General features: G+C 47.6%; 1 protein-coding gene and 1 long non-coding RNA gene across 12 annotated transcripts in view; one reads left to right on the top strand and one right to left on the bottom strand.

Annotated features, from left to right (window-relative positions):
• Nucleotides 1-5,079: 5,079 nt before the first annotated feature.
• LOC122174274 (uncharacterized) lies at nt 5,080-17,658 on the bottom strand. 3 transcript variants are annotated; one of them, XR_006175883.2, is made up of 3 exons: nt 17,525-17,658; nt 14,038-14,136; nt 5,080-9,171 (listed from the first exon to the last, which is right to left on the bottom strand). It is a non-coding gene; the product is annotated as an uncharacterized LOC122174274 (long non-coding RNA). The 3 variants fall into 3 exon arrangements; XR_006175882.2 differs by lacking the exon at nt 17,525-17,658 and adding an exon at nt 17,079-17,231; XR_010589196.1 differs by lacking the exons at nt 14,038-14,136; nt 17,525-17,658 and adding an exon at nt 17,079-17,259.
• Nucleotides 16,263-18,181, top strand: part of DLG5 (discs large MAGUK scaffold protein 5) — a 198,346-nt gene continuing 196,427 nt past the window's right edge. For 7 of the 9 annotated variants that reach the window (XR_010589194.1, XR_010589195.1, XR_010589193.1 and 4 more), the window contains exon 1: nt 16,263-17,136. Coding sequence is in view for 6 of the 9 variants with exons in the window: in XM_008173680.4 (XP_008171902.2) it covers nt 16,821-17,136 (316 nt within the window). In the remaining 3 variants the exon portion in view is untranslated. The remainder of the gene's footprint in view (nt 17,137-18,181) is intronic. The other 2 variants (XM_042856151.2, XM_042856149.2) reach the window with 1 other exon arrangement.

Below are 18,181 nucleotides of genomic sequence, written 5' to 3'. Positions count from 1 at the left end.
GCAAAGACTGAGTCATGCAGGGGCATGTGACTTGCCCAGGTGACTCCAAAACTCCATCTTGGAGCTGGACTTTGCAGAGGAGGGAGGAGGGGGGTCTCCACCCACAAGAGAGAGTCTATTTAAACCCAGGGGAGACCCCTCCAGTTTGTCTTCAGCTGGCTAAAGAAGGAGCCTCTCTCCCCCCCCCCCCCCCAGGATACTTGAAGGAGACTGAAACAAAGGACAGTAACTACAGGGGGTGTGAGTGATTGCTGGACCCAGGCTAAAAGGAGATTAGCCTGTAAAAGGGAGCATTCTGGAACTGGTGAGGAAATTATCTGTATTCAGTTTGATTAGGCATAGATTTGCGCATTTTATTTTATTTTGCTTGGTGACTTACTTTGTTCTGTCTGTTACTACTTTGAACCACTTAAATCCTACTGTCTGTATTTAATAAAATCACTTTTTATTTAGTATTTACTCAGAGTATGTATTAATACCTGGGGGAGCAAACAACTGTGCATATCTCTCTATCAGTGTTATAGAGGGCGAACAATTTATGAGTTTGCCCTGCATAAGCTTTATGCAGGGTAAAACGGATTTATCTGGGTTTAGACCCCATTGGGAGTTGGGCATCTGAGTGCTAAAGACAAGCACACTACTGTGAGCTGTCTTCAGGTAAACCTGCAGCTTTGGGACGAGTGATTCAGGCCCTGGGTCTGTGGCTGGAGCCAGACAGGAGTGTCTGGCTCAGCAAGACAGGGTGCTGGAGTCCTGAGCTGGCAGGGAAAACAGAAGCAGGGGTAGTCTTTGCACATCGGGGGGCAGCTCCCAAGGGGGTTTCTGTGATCCAACCCGTCACACTCTCTACGCAGGGCAAAGAGGAAATGAAATTCAAAAGTTAGCGTGGCTTTTCCTGTCTACCTGGCCAGTGCATCCGAGTTCAGATTGCTGTCCAGAGCGGTCACAATGGTGCACTATGGGATAGCTCCCGGAGGTCGAATTGCGGCCACACTAACCCTAATTCGAAATGGCAATGTCGATTTTGACGCTACTCCCCTTGTCGGGGAAGAGTACAGAAATCGATTTTAAGAGCCCTTTATTTAGAAGTAAATGGCTTTGTTGTGTGGATGGGTGCAGGGTTAATTCGATTTAACGCTGCCAAATTCGAACTAAACTCATAGTGTAGACAAGGCCTAACACTTCTGTCCTGCAAACTGCTGATTTTTAATAGGGTGTTTAATGCGACATCCCAGAGCATTTTGCAGGACAAGAGCTTTAAAATTATTTTACAATAATGTTGACCATTGATCCCCAACCTGATCATAGAGGGTTTATAATTTTGAGTAAAATATAATTTAATTTATTTGCTAAACATGCTTATAGGAATAATAATGAAAGTTATAAAGTTGTAACAGCAAATAGGAAAATAGAAATAATTGGATTTGCTCTGGCTAAAGGCTGTTTTATTAGTATGAGGACTTGTGGGAGTAGTCATGCTAAAAGGTTGAATTTTAGCTAAAACTTGAGGGCCCTTCTTGGGCCCTTATGAACAAGCCCAGATCATAAATTCTGCACTCTCATTTGAACAGACAAACAAGTAACTACAAACAGTACAGTACACTACAGAATTCTTCAAAAATAAAAAAGGGTGTAGTTTTTTGGAGGGGGCTGTAGCAATCTGGTTACTAGGCACTTAAACCACAATAACATAGGAATTATTAAGAAATAATTGATGTTATTAATTACTAGAGGTGTGGCTGTGGACCCCAGAATGCCACTTATGAATGATGGGTAGGTATAATCTGTTACGGTCACGGAAGATGATTAAATATGGTTGAATAGCTAACTGGTTACATAAAGCTGGGGATGCAAAGGATGAGGTTCGTTGGGTCCCCGAGATAGTGCAAACTGAATCAGGACCTTGCTTCTGATAGCCTCCAATTACTTTTCCTTTCATCTTTGTTTCCAGTGGTCTCCATAAAGTCGTAAGTATACACAATGCAGGAAACCACTTTACTGTACTGATCTTATACTTATGTATATTATAATTGAAATCCTAGAATTAACATATTTGCCTATATTAACTAAAGCTCATAAAGTTTGTGTATTTCACCAGATTCCATCTTCTCAATTAACTCTAAATAGCAGCCTGTAAAAGAACCTGTCATCTGTGACAAATGCATGTTGTACTCTAATAAATAATCTCATAACTAAAAATTAATCAGGCTACAATAATCTCCATGTTAAATCCCCCCCCTTTGTATTTTCAAAGGCACAACTGGCAATTAGGGGTCTTGCAATAATTTTAAAATTGTAAATTGTCTTTGAAAATCTCTCCCAAAGCCCTTCACAATTTTTTTAATTGTGCTCCCTTAACCTTTTATTTCACATCCAGCTACCAGTTTTGAGGAGCTTCATAAATACCTAGATAGAAACATTAATGTAACCCTTTTATTTTTCTTTCTGAAAAAGGAAAACATGAAAAAAGCCAACCTAAGAAAATCATTTTTCCAGAACACCACAAATTGCTCCAGGTTGTTAGAGAGACAAGAAATCCACGATTATTATAGGCAGGGCAGCTACACCCCTTTTTATTAAGGGAGCTTGACACTTCCCATTATAAGATCCTGTTTCCAGATGCGTATGACCCTCAAATTCTAACTATTTGGGCTGAAATTTTACATACTGGGTATCTGCATCAGGTCTTTCTTTCCTTTCCTTTTTTTGGGGGGGTCATGGGGAGGAGGACAGGGGCATTTCAGCCAAAATGATCCAGCTGTTTCCAAGAACAAGTCTAAGGAAAATATTTTGTTTTGCCCATGTTAAAAGAATTCTAGTGACCTTTTCTTTGAGAAGATCTAATGCCCCAATCATAGGTGTGTGCACGGGGTGTGCCGGGTGGGCCCAGGCTCACATTAGTGCAGGGGTGGGCAAATGGCTCCACTCCCCGGTGCGGCAAACTGAGGGGTCCACGCTCCCAGGCCAGAGCGCCTGGCCAAACGCAGCAAGCCAACGGCCCCTCCCCCCGCCTTCCCCACTCCCCTGGAGCCAGGCTACCGCGCGCACAGCGCTCTGGGGGCTGGGGCTGCGCACTCCCGTGAGGCAGCGTTTGGCTCTGCGGTGAGGCAGACACGCTTCCCCCTCCCCTGGAGCCATGCCACCATGTGCGCAGCGCTCTGGGGGCTGGGGCTGCGTGCTCCCGCAGGGCAGCGTTTGGCTCCACGGGGAGGCTGTGAGCCTCATCTCATGGTAAGGAGTCTGAGGCCAGCAGGGTTGGATAAGGGGTGGGGGCAGTGAGGGGTGGGATGGATAGGGGGTGGGATCCCGAGGGGTGGTGGTTAGGGGCGGGGGAGCTCTGGAGGGGGCAGTTCAGGGAGCAGGGGGAATTGGATGGGGCATGGGAGTCCCGGAGTCTCTCAGGGGGTGGGGTGTGGATAGGGGTCAGGGCAGTCAGGGGATAGGGAGCAAGGAGGGTCCAGTTAGTGGGGGGGGGTGTCTCTGGAGGGAGTGGTCAGGGGACAAGGAGCTGGGGGGGGTTACATGAGTCAGGAGTTCTGGGGGGGGGAGGCAGGGGTGTGGAGAGGGGTTGGGGAAGGCAGGGAGCAGGGGGGTTGTATGGGTTGGGAGTTCTGGGGGTCCTGTCAGGGGGTGCAGAGCAGTTGGATAGGTGTGGGAGTCCTAGGGGTCTGTCTGGGGGCAACGGTGTGGATAAGGGTCGGGACAGGTAGGGGGTAGGATCCTAGGGGGGCAGTCAGGGGACAAGGAGCAGGGAGGCTTAGGTAGGGGCAGGAGTCCCAGGAGGGGGTAGTTAGGGGCAGGGGTCTCAGGAGGGGGCTGTCAGGGGACAAGGAGCAGGAGGGGTTGGAAGTTCTGAGGAGGGAAGTCAGGGGGTGGGAAGTAGGAGTGAGCGGATGGGGGTGGGGCTAGGGCAGGGCTCCCTGGGTGCACACCCTAATGAAATGACTGCGCACGCCTATAGCCCCGATGCTTTGAAGCAGGGACTTGAATTTGGAAGGTGGGGAATGGCCTTTTTGTCAGGGATATGCCTTCTATTGTCCCTGTGAAAATCCAACCACATTTGACAAAATAAGAATTTGAAAAATTGCACTTTGCACATGCTCAGTTGGGACTTGCTAGAGCTGTGCAGTTTAATTCCACAGAGTGTCCATTCACACTGGGCCTGGAGCTTAGCAGGACTTTCCCTGCATTTACTGCTCCAGGCTGTGCTGGGTCTAGGTCAGACTGGGCACCAGAACTGAGAGCAAAGAGCCTGTCTTTCCTGTGCTCTTAATGATCCCCTGCTGGGCCCAGGCAGCATGGAGGAGGAAGCAGAGGGGATAAGAGCCAAGGCAGGGGGAGAGAAGTATTGGGAGTTGGTGTTAGAAGAGATTGGGACTGGTTCGGCTAGGAGATTGAGTCAGGTATGGGGAGACTGGGGCTGGGAGCCTCTCTTCCCCCTTCCCCTCCCCAATTCCTCACACCCAAAAGGATGACCTGTAAGATTAATCAGGTGATGAACACAAAGACGCCACTGAAGAAATATCCCTGGAAAGCCTGGACCTCTTTGGGACTCAGCACCCTGATGTTGGCCAGGTAGAACGCAAGCCCAATTCCTGCCCTGTAGCAACCATCCCTCCACATGTAAATTTGGTTAATAGTATGCTGTTTGTTTTGATTTGTTGTTCTTATGCTATACTAGCTTCTGTTCCAGTTGCCCTAAGGCTGCAGACATTGTAGGTGGATGTGAACTAGACATCTTTCCGGGTCCATGGTCCCTGCCTTCCTCCTTCCATCGATCCATGCTGTCTATTTGCGCTTCCTTCCTTCCCCGTACACCTTTCCAAAATGATGGCTGCTCGGGCAGGGCAATCGTGGGCTAAATCCCTTGCTGCCAACTGTTTTCAGGCATAGGCCCACGTGCTTGCATGCTTTGCTTTCCTTTCCCCTTCCCTCACTATTCCTGCCCAGTAAACACTGCCACCCGCACCCACTAAAAATCCTGTTTCACCACCTCAAAATGGTGGTTGGCAGCATGGTGAAGCCACGACCTCTACCCTCCTCCCCCACCCCCAGCAGATTCGAATAAGGAAAACATTCTTTTGTGCAAAAGTTTAATGAGACAGCGGTTACAGGAAAAGAAGTGTGGTTGGTGTTCTTACTGCACATGAGGGAGACATGGAAATTGCATGACCGTAAAAGAATATAGCTTCCCTCTAAATGCCCTGTAGCATGCACGCTAACAGAATGGTAACAGGGAATGCTCCAGGCCATCATTGCAGACCCTTATCTATTCCTCTCTGCACTTTCAACATGTCTGAGCAAAATATAAGGTTGAGAAATGGCTCAGTTTTTGTTTGGAGGTTATGAGGACTAGCTGCATAGCTTTCCCTATCGGTATAGCTAATAATTCCCTTCCACTCCTGCAGAACTTCTGGAAGGACCATTTTGAGGGATAACTTGACAGCGTATCTTGCTGGTCCATGCTTTGCCTTGTTGAATAAGGCAATTCTTTGCTTCCTAGTCACCAGTCTCAGTATAACAGAACAGCCTAACAGGGATGCAGAGGGGATTACTATCCACCTTATCCCCAGATTCACCCTGCAAACCCATCTGCCACCATATGAACACCTCCAAGGACAGTAAAACTGCAAAGACAGACCAGGAACATAATTCCCGACGCCATCCCCCCTAGCTTCCAAGGTACGATGGCAAAGCCACACAACATTGACTGCACAGACAAAAACCCCAGTGCACACACCACTTACCATCTGCGAGGGTCCCCCAAGACTGGGAAGAATCTCAGGGAGGTAAAGGCAGAAATCCATGTAAAAAATGCTATCACAGCCTTCCTAGAACATAAGCAATAACTGCTTGTAATTTTTTTAATACTCCTCTACAGCTACGACATCTACATGGCCAAACCCTGAAGGACAAGGTCCTTCAATGGCGGAGTGGCTGGCTATCCTGAGGGGGAGAAAATGGAAAACTTGGACAAAATGTTCATGGAAATCATTAAAGTCCAGCCCATCCCACCCCCCAAATCCCCAAAATATAGAGAGGTGGAGGCAATATCTGAGGACTGAGAGGGAATTTGAGAAGGAGCTTTCCATGGAGATGCTTGCAATGGCAAAGGGCAGCATGGCCATTGCCTGGGAAAGCATTGCCATGGCCAAAGTAAGTTTGGAAAAAGAGAGGGAAATGCAGAGGCAACTCCTGGAACCAGTACAAAGCCAAAATGCCTTGTTGCAACACATAGTGCTATTAGGGCAGCAGGCAATGCAGTACTGCTAACCAGCCCCCAGCCATGTTATGCAGTCCCTGGGCAATATGGACTACTGGGAACAACAGAAACTCCTCCCTGCGGTAATCCCTGCTCCCAGAAGGCATTCTTCTCCCAGACTCCAGCTCTGGAGCAATCTCCACACTATTAATGTCCCTTGTGATCCCAGGGGCAAACAGACCTTTCTCTGCTAATTTAAATAGAGCTGAATTCCAAAATATCCCAGCGTCCTGGACCCTTCCAGACCATCCAGCATTTATGTCTGAAAGTCTGCCACAGTGGTTGATAAAGCCTTGGAGCACTGTAGAGAAATACCCCTTTCTGAGTCCTGATGTGGGAAGCAAATAAGAGGCACATGGTCCCATCAATTGCCCCAATACAGTTTGGGAACACCATGTGTGCAAAGCCATCAGTAATCTCCTGAGCATTACCCAGTGCCACAGTACCTTTTCCACGGCAGCACACACCTGCATGACAATGGTCCCAATAGTCAATCATCCCATGCCAAGTTGGTTTGCTACAGATGGCAGCATTTGGGGGTGGCTAGCTTCCAGATGGCAACTGCAACCCGCTTGTCCATGGATATGGGGCACCACGTGTTGGTACTTTCCCACTGTGGCTCAGGGGTTAGTTCAGCACAATCTCCAAAAAGGTTATCTTCCCCATCCTGAAAGTCTCTTGCCACTGCTGGTCATTCCAGAGCTGCAGAACAAGCCTTTCCCACCAGTCGGTCCTGGTTTCCCAAGCCCAGAAACGGCACTGCATACTGTGAAGCTGCTTCAGGACTTGGTCCTCCACTACCAGCTGCTAAGTTTGTTCCTCTTCTTCCTTGCCCATGTCCTAGTTCCACCACCACCGAAGCCCCTCCTGCTGCTGGAGGAACTGCTGTTGCTGCCACATCATCCGCTTGGTGGTGCTGCAGGTGAAGTTACAACCCAAATTCATCTGGCTTTGAGTGCAGAAACAGAGCCCAAGAAGCGTCTGGGTATTCTGGGTATCAGAGGTTGTCAGCATAGTGGTGCAATTTGAAAATGGCGCTAGCCTGCCCATCCAGCATATACAGCATGGAGACAGATGAATCATGGGACTTTTAAAAAATTTGAACTAGTCTGTCTTCTACTATCCACAGTGCACAGCAAGAAAATCCCAGAATGCACACTGCTCAGCAGCCAGCAAAGGAGTATGTGATACTGCCAAGATACTGTCATGCCCTCAATTCACAGCAAACTACAGCCATATGTACACAGAGATGCACATTGACGGCCACACACCATCCTGTGTGAATGCTCTTATTGCTGCTTGCATAATGAGCGTTATCTGATGCGCAGCAAAAAGCTGTGGATTAACCCCCTCCTCCCTTGTTGATAAACCCAGGACTGGGACAAGAGAGAAGGGGCTGCTTCTGGTTCAGGGCAATCAGCTAACAGGGAAGGTGTGGTGTGGGGTAGGATTTAAAGGCGAGAGATAGCCCTGTCTAATTAACACCTTCTAAAACAGTAGTCAAGACAAAGCAATTGTACTTCTCAACATGCTAATCTGATCAGGTCCCCTGTAACATGCTGCTGGGGACAGACAGAGCTCTGAGCCACTGAGTTACCAGACTGAGTTTTGCTGGTGATTAGACTGTGTGTCCACTCCTTCCACACCAGTCTGTCTTCCTCCTCCAGCAAACTCCTCAAAGCTCCTCCTGCCAAAACCTCGCCTAGCAGGTAGCAATCAGTGAACTCCAGCCCCTGAGCTCCTCAGAGATGTTTCTCTAGAATGCACAGCCTCTATCACTATACATTCACAGAAGAGATTAAGGCTATTTCTACATATATATACAGCACACCTTACAACTGCGCAGCTGTATATATGCCAGAACCAGTAGCAATTTAACATCCCAAACTCCTACTGACGTCACTCGGGTAACACAAGTGGAATAAAACTACAGTCTCCAGTTAAAGCCTAATTCTAATACTCCATAATTGCGTATTTGGTGCCCCTGGTTTGAACTTTCTTGAATCAATGTACCCAAACTGCAAATCCAAGCACCCATTATCATTTTCTTCTATCCCAGATCCACCCTTTAATCTCCCCCCCCCCCCCCCGTTATCTCCATCCCTTCCACTGCTAGGCAGATTCTCCCACCCTTTCCTGTAAATGCTTCCCCTGTCTCCTACAGGCCTTTCCATTTTAGCCATTTATCTCTCTCTGTTTCCCCACAGCCCAGGTACAAACTCTACCTGATTTCCTGCTCTTCTCCTTCTGTCTATGGCCCTGATCTAAACTCCTATGAAGTCAGTGGAAAGACTCTCACTGATTTCAGTGGACTTTGGATCAGACCCTATATCCCCTGTACTCTTGTGCTTTGTCCTTTTTTCTCTCTTCCTATTCCAGATGTCACACCCATTCCCTTCTCACTTCCCTTGACACATCACAAAGTTGAAGAATCTATTCCTGAAATCCTGGCCTCACTGAAATCAATGGCAAAACTCCCATTGACTTCAAAAGCTCCATGATTTCACCCTAGGATTAACTGTAGTCCTTAGGCCTTTCTGCTGTAGCCAGAAGTGGGGGTGATTTCCATGCAGTTAGTGGTGACTGGTAATCAATGTAAAAGAGCAACCTGGAGGCTTATGTAAGGCATGCACACTAGCACTAATTGAAGAGACAAGTGGGTGATCCTTGGAATGACAAGACACCACGGCATTCACTTAAATGTGGACAGAATACCAGATTCAATCCAATGGGCTGGGAACCCTCCATCATCAACAAGAGCATCATCATCATGGCAAATCCCAAAGGTACATAGCCTCTTTGCAGATTAAGTGCCACCTGGCTCGATGTGCCAAGATACTAGCATTCCTCTTCTAAGGTGAAACAATCCTGGTAAATTCAGTCTTCGGTAACCCTAAATATGGCAGATTCTATAAATTGCAAAAAGAAAAACATCAGGAAATTAACCACCTACAAATATTGTCAAAGTAATGTTAAAGGTCTGATTGACGTCCACAACAGGCATGATTTTCAAAGTTATATCTAGGCCAACTTTCAGCTCACAATACTCTCTTGAAAAAGGGTTCAGCTGCATGAGCTAGCCCAGATTTTTAGCAGGAACTCAACAGTTTTCTCTTAGATTTGAATCCAGTCCTCACCCTAATTTGTATTGTTGTTTAGTAACATTAACATCAGAATAGTCTCCAGCGAGAACAACTGATGACTGTACTTTACATATATTTATTTTGAGATGGTCAAAATAATTTAAGCCCCAAATGCAACATCATAATGTGATTGTTTTTTCCAGTTTCTAAACATTAGCTGTGGTCAAACTTGTTGAGCTCCCCTGGCTCATATTGATTTCAACTGGATTTGTGGGTGACCAGCACCTCTGAAAATCAAGCCATTAGTTTTTGTGGTTCATCTAATACTCTGTCACCAGAAAGTAATAATACAATATTATGTGAGGACCTAGAATAAGAATACCTAGTATGGAGGTGGCAGTCTTCTTTCCATATCATTACTGAGACCAATTTATCTGCATAGTGCCACGGGGGTGAGAGAGAAGATATGTGATTTAGATAAGATATAAATCTGAGATCATGACCTCATTTGGTAATTAGAGATTCTACAGTGTTTTCGTAAGAGCAGACGCGTTAGCCATGGTCAAAATCCAACTTTTATACAAATGGATCGAGAAACTTTTTACTGTATGAATATCACTTAGAGAATCTGAGTAACAAATTTAAGACGAAACCATCACCATCTTAGCTCCCTCTACAGTTTCTAAGGACAGAGAGATAGAAGGATGGGAGTGGTAAAACCTTTTTAAAATGCTGTTTGACCACAACTACAGTTTTACAGCCCTTTAAAAGAAATCCATCATCAAAATGTAACTGACCTTACAATATGGGTGCCTCACCTTGCTAACCTTAAATAGTATTATGAATTGTTTTTAGGATCAGGCCCTAGGTATGAAAGGATTAAGGAAGGTAATATTGTAGACTGCATCATTACAGGGACAGATTTAAGGTTATTTTGTTTTTATACTGATGGAATTTTGCAGTTTGTGTGTTAATGAATGCAGTTATTAGGTTTGATGTCCGAATTGCATGTTTAACCTTATTGGGCAACTTTCCATAGTTTTAAATTTTGTTTTCTTTTAAATAATACATGTAATTGCACATGTTTGTAGTAGCACTTCACAACCTTAATTGTTAGCAAACAAAGATTTTTATTTGGGGATTGACACCATTACCAGGGATGATTCAAGATGTTGAAGTATAAACAAGGAAGTAAACAAAATCATCATGCGCATTTCCATTTGCTAAGCATAAATATGTTTGCTAAGCATGAAATCTAAATCAGAAAAGGAAAAACATTTTATTTTCAAACTCCTAAGTGTAGATTACAAACAATGGCACAAACATGAATGGAAACTATTTAAAAGCACAGGGATGTCCTTTTAAATACTGCAAGATTGCATTGTCACTTTTAAGTCTAGACAATTGTCACAATCTCTGATTCCATTTCTATCTGCACTAATTCAAGTATGGCAAAGGGCAACAATACAAGTCATACCGTTTTTATAGAACAAGACAACACTACCATTGGCTAAACTACATACAATGTCATAGCATGCTGTCAGGGGCACTACTCCGGGGAAGGTGCTGTCTTTCAGATAAAATATAAACCTGAGGTCATGACCACTTATGGTCATTAAAGATCCCATGACATGTTTCACCGGCTTCTTGCAAAGTAAGGTACTAGTCAGTTCAAGTGATGGTTTCAGAATCTAGTCCTAAATAACTAATAATATTCTGCTTGACTTTCACCTTCTGGGCTAAAGTATTGTGTACAGTACTATTGCTGTTACACAGCTGCTATGTTTCATCCTACAGCAAGCAGCATTTTATGGGTGACTAAAGTGATCCCTATGGATACATCTACAGTGCAAACCCCTCCCCCCTGCAGTGAATCTCAGAGTCCAGGTCTACTGACTTGGGTTCACATTACAGGACTTAAAATAGCAGTGTAGATGTTCCTGCTCAGGCTGGAGCTCGGGCTGTGAAACCCACCTCCCTTGCCAGGTTTCAGAGCCCGAGCAGAAACGTTTATACTTTTATTTTTAGCTCTGTAGTGCGAGTCCAAGTCTGTTGACCTGGGCTCTGAGACTTGCTGCCACAGGTTGGGTTTCCCCCCCCACAGTATGGATGTTATTAATAACAATATTTGGGTTGAAAGATAATATGTAAATGTAAAGTATTAATCAGAGCTGTTCGAAAATTTTATGATGGAAAGCTTTTCCATTTGAAAATGCAGATTCATCTAAATCTAAATGCTTTCCAGGAATGTCTTAAATTTAACAAAATTTCATTTTGGAAAAAAATTTCAGAGAGGTCAGAACCGAGCTTCAGTTTTGAAACAACTTTTTTTGTTTTGATATTTATTTTATATGATAAGCTATAATATAAAATTAATACAATAAAATAAAAATAAAATGATTGAACAATGTTATCAAAACAAAACGCTGATTGATCCAACATTAACTTTTTTAGAAAATTTTGGTTTGCAGGAATGTCACAGAAAGCCTGGCACTTTAAGAGAAGCCAGGCTCAGCTTACCAGCTATCCCCAGCTGATGGTGGGCCCTATCAAATTCAGGGCCATGAAAAATGCCTCGCAGACTGTGAAATCTGGTCTCCCACCATGAAATCTGCTCTTTTGTGTGCTTTTACCTTATACTATACAGATTTCATGGGGGAGACCAGCATTTCTCAAATTTGGGGTCCTGACCCAAAAGGGAGTTGCAAGGTTATTTTAGGGGTTTGCAGTATTGCCACCCTTACTTCTGCATTGCCTTCAGAGCTGGGTAGCTGGAGAGCAGTGGCTGGTGGACGGTGATACCAGACACCTCTGTGTTCTTGGGGAACCAGGGTGCAGTATCCAGCCTGACTCATGAAAGACACTCCCCGCCCCAGCCTCTGCTTAAACCAAAACCCATCAGAGGAAAAAACTTGCAGAGAGCAGTGAAGGGTGTTGGGAGACACACCTAGACCCCTCCTGACAAGGGTGACAAGATTAAGACATCTCTATTAGCATACAGAATGGAGAGCATAGACAACTCCCCTAGCCTCATCTGCATGAAAGATGGGACAGGAAGACATCTCAATTTACATACAGAATGGAGAACAGAGAACCACACTGAATTCTGGGACCAGAAAAAGCAGGGAAGCACTGCATCATGGGAATCTCTGCTCCAGATGCTAATGAACCTATGTCTGCATACACCCAGCTCAGCAATTATCAGACCAATTCTAGTAATGAATCCTTAATTGATATCCAAATACTGAAGCAGCCTAGTTGCATTGTGAGCTCCCTGGAAGAAAACACCATCCATAGCCAAGAGTGATCAGCTCCTATTGTCTAGCCTAAAGAAAACCCTTGAGTCATCAGTTTATCTATAAACAAATCTAGTGTTCTCCCTTGAACAATTGTAATTTCTCTACAAAAAATCCCTACACACCCTCCAGTCAGTGTTCTGATGCTTAGATCCAAACTAGGTATCAGTTCCACTGGGAATCCATATTCTCCTGACTGATCGTGCTGGGGACTCTGCCTGCCTCTTGCCTTCAGGACCCTCAGCTACCACCATCATTTGGGAACCCTGACCAGTTCAAGCTTCAGGGAGCGGTGAGACCCCCTTCTCTTTCTCTCTCTCTCTTCGTTTTCCTGTCTACCTTAGGTATTAGCCTTTAATCAGGTATGTTATGTTGGTTTAGTCCTTGTGTAGTTATCACTATTATTCAATAAATAACTTTTATGGTTAAGTTGGTTGCTTCTCTCTCTCTTGCTGAACTTTACTCGTTTGTATTTTAGCTTCCCCCATTCACTCTACAGCAACGCTTCTTTTACCTGAGCTAAAGATCCCTGCAGCGCCCAAAATACTGTGGGGTTTGCTCATCAAGTAGGTTACTGCCAGTACAATTGTGATGTGAAGGTGGGGATAGGGGCGTGCTGAATCTGGGACGCATAAGGGTAAGAGCTTGAAAGTGCTGCTTGACCCAGTCCATGGAGCCCAGGAGCATATAAGGAGAGACAGCTTGAAAGTGCTGCTTCCTCCAGCCCAGTGAGTCCAGAGACATATAAGGGGGTCAGCTTGACAGTGCTGATTGACCCGGTCCGTTCAGACTTGCTCTGTTAATGTATATGTGTGTGTGTGTGTGTTCATCTGGTTCTGGGGCTGGAGTAACCCAGCCCTAGGGAACCTAGGTCCTGCAGGATAGCTCCATTGGGAGGGGACTTGCACAAGAGAGAAGTAGAGCTCCATATGAAAACACAAGTGACACAAGCAATACATTGATAGGATTACAGAATCCCCTTCCCCAGAAAAGTAATCCGAATAAATGAGCATACTCCAAAGTAATGGGCAAATCAGGTAACAACGGGCGCCCAGCTCTGAAGGCAGTGCCCCACCAGCAGCACAGAAGTAAGAGTGGCATACTATACCATGCCATCCTTACTTCTGTGTTGCTGCTGCCCAGCTCTGGAGGAGCCCCACTCTACAATAACTTTGTGACCCCCCACAACAACTCCTTTTTGTGTCCGGACCTCTACAATTACAACACTGTCAAATTTCAGATTTAAATAGCTGAAATCATGAAATTTATGATTTTTAAAATCCTATGACCGTGAAATTGACCAAAATGGACCCTGAATTTGGTAGATCCCTAGTGATAGGGCAACTTAATGATGAATAGTAACCCCAACAACTGGGAATCAGGAAGGACTACTTACATAGTAAAGTGGAGAATTCAGTCTAGAGGAAAAGAAATTGCAGAGAAGGAAGGACTCTTTTGCTGGTTGGAAGGCCCTGTAAAAGCACTTTAGTGGAGCCTGAGAAGGATGGAAGATTTATTAGTTCAGAGGAGAAGGGGGAAGCCAGAGGCCTGAGAACCAAAGGGAGGCTGTGTTAAGCACAGGCTGCAGGTAAACAGTACAAGGGGGCTTAGAGATAGGAAGTGGCCTAGGGAAACATTACCACCTCTCAAGAAACAGACCTGACTGCTTAATCAGGGACCCTAGGATAGAACTCAGTGCAGCCAGTGGACCTGGGTTCCCCTACCAGCTCCTGAGGCAGGAGAATGCAAGCACAACTGCAGGAGCAGATGAGGATCCTGTGGGGAGGCCTGAGGGAGGGCCAGTAAGAACACTGCAGTAGAACCCGAGAGGGGTGGAAGAGGTTCTTGGAAGTTTAGCTGGGACCTTTTGTTACCTGGGAACTTTATATCACTTGGCCAAAAGGCCAGGCTACAGAAGATGTGATGGAGGGAGATGGCCTGCAGGAGGTGCCAAAGGCAAGGGCGCCGTTCAGCATTGCACCCTGACACAAGGGGGCGCTATGGCTGATGAATATGCTATTTTACAAGGAAACTTCAACAATCTTTGGTTTTATTCTGATTTGGACCAACAACAAATCTTGTAATCACAGTATTTCTTTTGCAATAGACATTCCAGTTCCTGCACTGCTCAGTATTAATAGTGTCACCAAATAGGCTAATAAATCTGGTCAGTTGTGCATGAGCAGCTGTGACCTAACCTTTCCAGTAGATGGCAGTGGCATATCCACTCAATCTCATACATTGTCCTGTGAGTGCCTGAATGAGCTTTGCTCTGTCATTTGTTTTTGAAATGTATTCAGTACATGATGTAGGACTACACTCCCTTTTCTTTTTCAAATCAAATCCTTTCTTTCATCTTTGGCTCAAGTATATGGACAGTTTATTTCATCGTACTTTTTTACTTTGGTACTGTCCCCCACCTTCTCTCTGTATCCTTTTTTTTTGGGGGGGGGAGGAGGGAATGAATTGGAAGACTGTCTCCTCCCAAATATAATCTTTCTGTTTCCTTGTCAATGAAAGACCAAACAAAGGGCAAGAATTATATTGTAATGACGGGGTGGGCATGTGTGCACCATGACTCTCTACTGTGCAGAGTCAGAACTGGCCAGCTGCTTGTCATATGCCCCACACTGCTAATGGCGTTTCTTCTTTACTGCAAGGGGGAGCCTAGCCTGTTGGAGCCGTTTGCTCTGTTACTGTGAAGTTCTGAGTGACCAAGGCATACTGTAATATCCCAGCTGGCCACGTGGGTCTGTCCAGATTATATTAACTAATACACATTACAAAAACTCTTATTTACGTGTTTGTATTTAGCTCCAGAGTGGGGAAAGAATAGAATAGAAGGGACCTCCCACCCCAATCTCTCAGGCAGGGAGACAGAATTCCCTGCTTATGTAAGCCATGCCTGCTACCCCATCCCTGGGCAAGGGGATAAAGAGGGAACCCATCCTCCCTTCAGCTGGTTGCTTTTCCTCTCTCCCCCCATGAGAGAGGGGATCCCAGAGGTGCATTGTGTCTCTGTGGAGCAGATTCTCTCCCCCTGATGAGGTGGTCTCTTGTCTCTTAGGAGCTAGCCTCCCAGCCATAGGGGAGGTGTCTAGTTCCCCTTCCTCAGGAACCGATGCCCCAGCCAGAGAGGAGGAAAAGTTAGCAGTGGGGAGCCAGGCTGGTCTCCCGGGGTGGGGAAGGAGAGAGGCTAGGAGGACTCCTCCCCTTCCCCCGTGCTAGGTGCCCCGCCCCGCCGAGAGGCAGAAGTTGCCGTCGGAGCCCCGCCTCCCCTGCCCGTACATGGCCTGGCGGGGAGCCCCTGATTGACAGCCGGGTGGAGGCCGCGGAGCGGAGGCGAGCGCAGCCGCCGCCGCCGGGCTATGGCGGAGGAGGCTGCGGGGATCAGAGGGGGAAAAACTTAGCCGGGGAGCCCAGCACAGGGCTGGGAGGAGCGCAGCAAGGAGCAGCAGCCGCCGCTGACCTGGCCGCTCTCGGCCTCCCTGGCGCTGGGCGGGCCCCGGGGGCGCGTTCTCCTGCGGCGGCCGGGGCGGGGGAGGCGAGGAGCATGAGCTGGGGGGAACGGGGAGAGGCATGGCTGCAGCCTTGCCGTGGGGCGGCCAGCGGCCCCGCGCAACCAACATGGCTGCGGGTGCTAGGAGGCGCTCGGCGCTGAAGCCGCCTGGCCCCCGGCAGCCCCCTCCTTGCCCCGCGGCCCCCGGCCTGTAGCCAGGGGGAAGGGAAGTGGTTCGAGCCGCGGCTCGGGACTAGGGGGTGGTAGCTGCAGGGGGAGCAGCCGCCTTTATCTCCAGCGCCTGCCCCAGGCGGAGTCTGCCCGGCGGAGAGCGGGGAGGCGGCCGCGGGGAAGTTGGGCGGCCGGGCGGCACTACGGGTGTCAGCTGTAGCGGGGGGAGAAGAGCCGCAGCCACTGCCTGAGCCCGGGTCTGTCCCGGGGGAGAGGAGCCCGCAGCCCCAGGAGTAGCCAGAGGTGGGGGAGACGCGGAGCTGCCCAGGGGGTGCCCACCGGTGCAGGAAGGGTGAAGCGCCGCCGCCGGACAGCACCTCCCCGGGCGCACCGAGCCGCGGGTGGCTTTGCTCGCCTGGGGTGCGGGGGAGGGCAGCCCGGTGCTCCTCGGCTGGGGGGGAGAAGGACAAAGTTTGGCGGCTGGCTGCCCTGACTCGCCCGCAGCGGCCATGGAGCCCAAGCACAAGGAGCTGCTCGCTCAGTGCCGCCAGAGCCTGGCCCAGTCCATGACCGAGGTGGACAAAGTGATCGAGCTGCTGGAGGCTGCTGGTACCTTAAGCCCCCGCGACCTGCACGAGCTGCAGGAAGCCGCCGGAGGAGGAGCGGGGGGCGCTAGCAAGGCCGACCGGCTCATCCAGCTGCTGCTGGCCAAGGATCGGGACCATTTCCAAGACCTGCGGGTGGCCCTGGAGAAAACGCAGCCTCACCTGCTCTCGATCCTCTACCTGAACGGGGTGGCGGGGGCGCCGCCCGGAGAGACGGCCGGTGAGTGGGGGCGGGAGAGGGACCGGCATAGGGGAGCGGTTGCTGCCTCGCTGCACTTCCGAGGGGCGAGGGAGCGGAGCTGCCCGCCTGTGTTGCGTGCCAGACGGTGTCCAGGTGCACTCTTCTGGGGCAAGGGGTAAAGGGCTCGCTGCCTGGGTGCCTTTTATGGTGGGGGTGTTTTCTGGATGCCCTCTTAGGGCTGGGGTGTTGCTACCTAGATGGCACTTTTTTTTGTTTGTTTTTTTGGTTGAGAATAAGCGAATGGTTTGGGTGGAAACCAGTTTCTGTCCTTCCCCATCCCGATTTTCCTTAAGACAGGAGGAAGAACGTTTAGGATGAGATTTAGGCAGGTGCCTAGCATTGGCCTAGTTCAACCACTTTGACTTACCCTTTAAGTCAGTAGTAATAATCCTGTAGTGCGCTTCATCCAGAGATCTTGGTGTTCTTATCCCCGTTTTACAGATGGGGGAACAGACAGGGAGATAAAGTGACTTGCCCAGCAGGTCAGTGACAGAGCAGGGAATCAAACCCAAGTCTCCTGAAGCCCAGCCCAGTTCTTGGCCGCTAGGCCACATTGCTAATATTAATCAATGGGAGGAGACGTAGGTCTACAGGGAGCATTTCTGGATACTTAAAGGTAGTTAAGATCAATGGGAGCTAGGTGCCTAAATACCTTTGAGGGTCTGGGTCCTAGTCTTTTATTGCTTATATTTTCTTCAAGCTTTAGGTTTGCGGGTTTATTTTGGTCTGTCTTTTTGCTCCCAACCGTTTTTTTCCCCTCTTTAGGAAGATATGCTGCTGCTTGTTCCCAAGTAACAGTAACAGAGTTAGCATTTATAGTACCTTGCATTACCTTCCCAAAGCAGTTACATAATTATTTCATTCATGCTTTCATTATTATTGCTCCTGTCTCTGGAAACCTGGGACCAGTGAAGACTAAGCTAACTGTTTCCATAGTGTTGTTACGTACACTGTCTGTTGTTTGTAAACTCCACTGAAGTTAATGTTATTAAACAGTTAAAGTTTTGTGAGTAGCTGCAGCTGT

Source organism: Chrysemys picta, chromosome 7, assembly GCF_011386835.1.
Source record: "Chrysemys picta bellii isolate R12L10 chromosome 7, ASM1138683v2, whole genome shotgun sequence".
Classification (NCBI taxonomy): domain Eukaryota; kingdom Metazoa; phylum Chordata; order Testudines; family Emydidae; genus Chrysemys; species Chrysemys picta.
The sequence above is the reverse complement of the archived record's forward strand: the minus strand, read 5'-3'. Positions and strand labels throughout refer to the sequence as shown.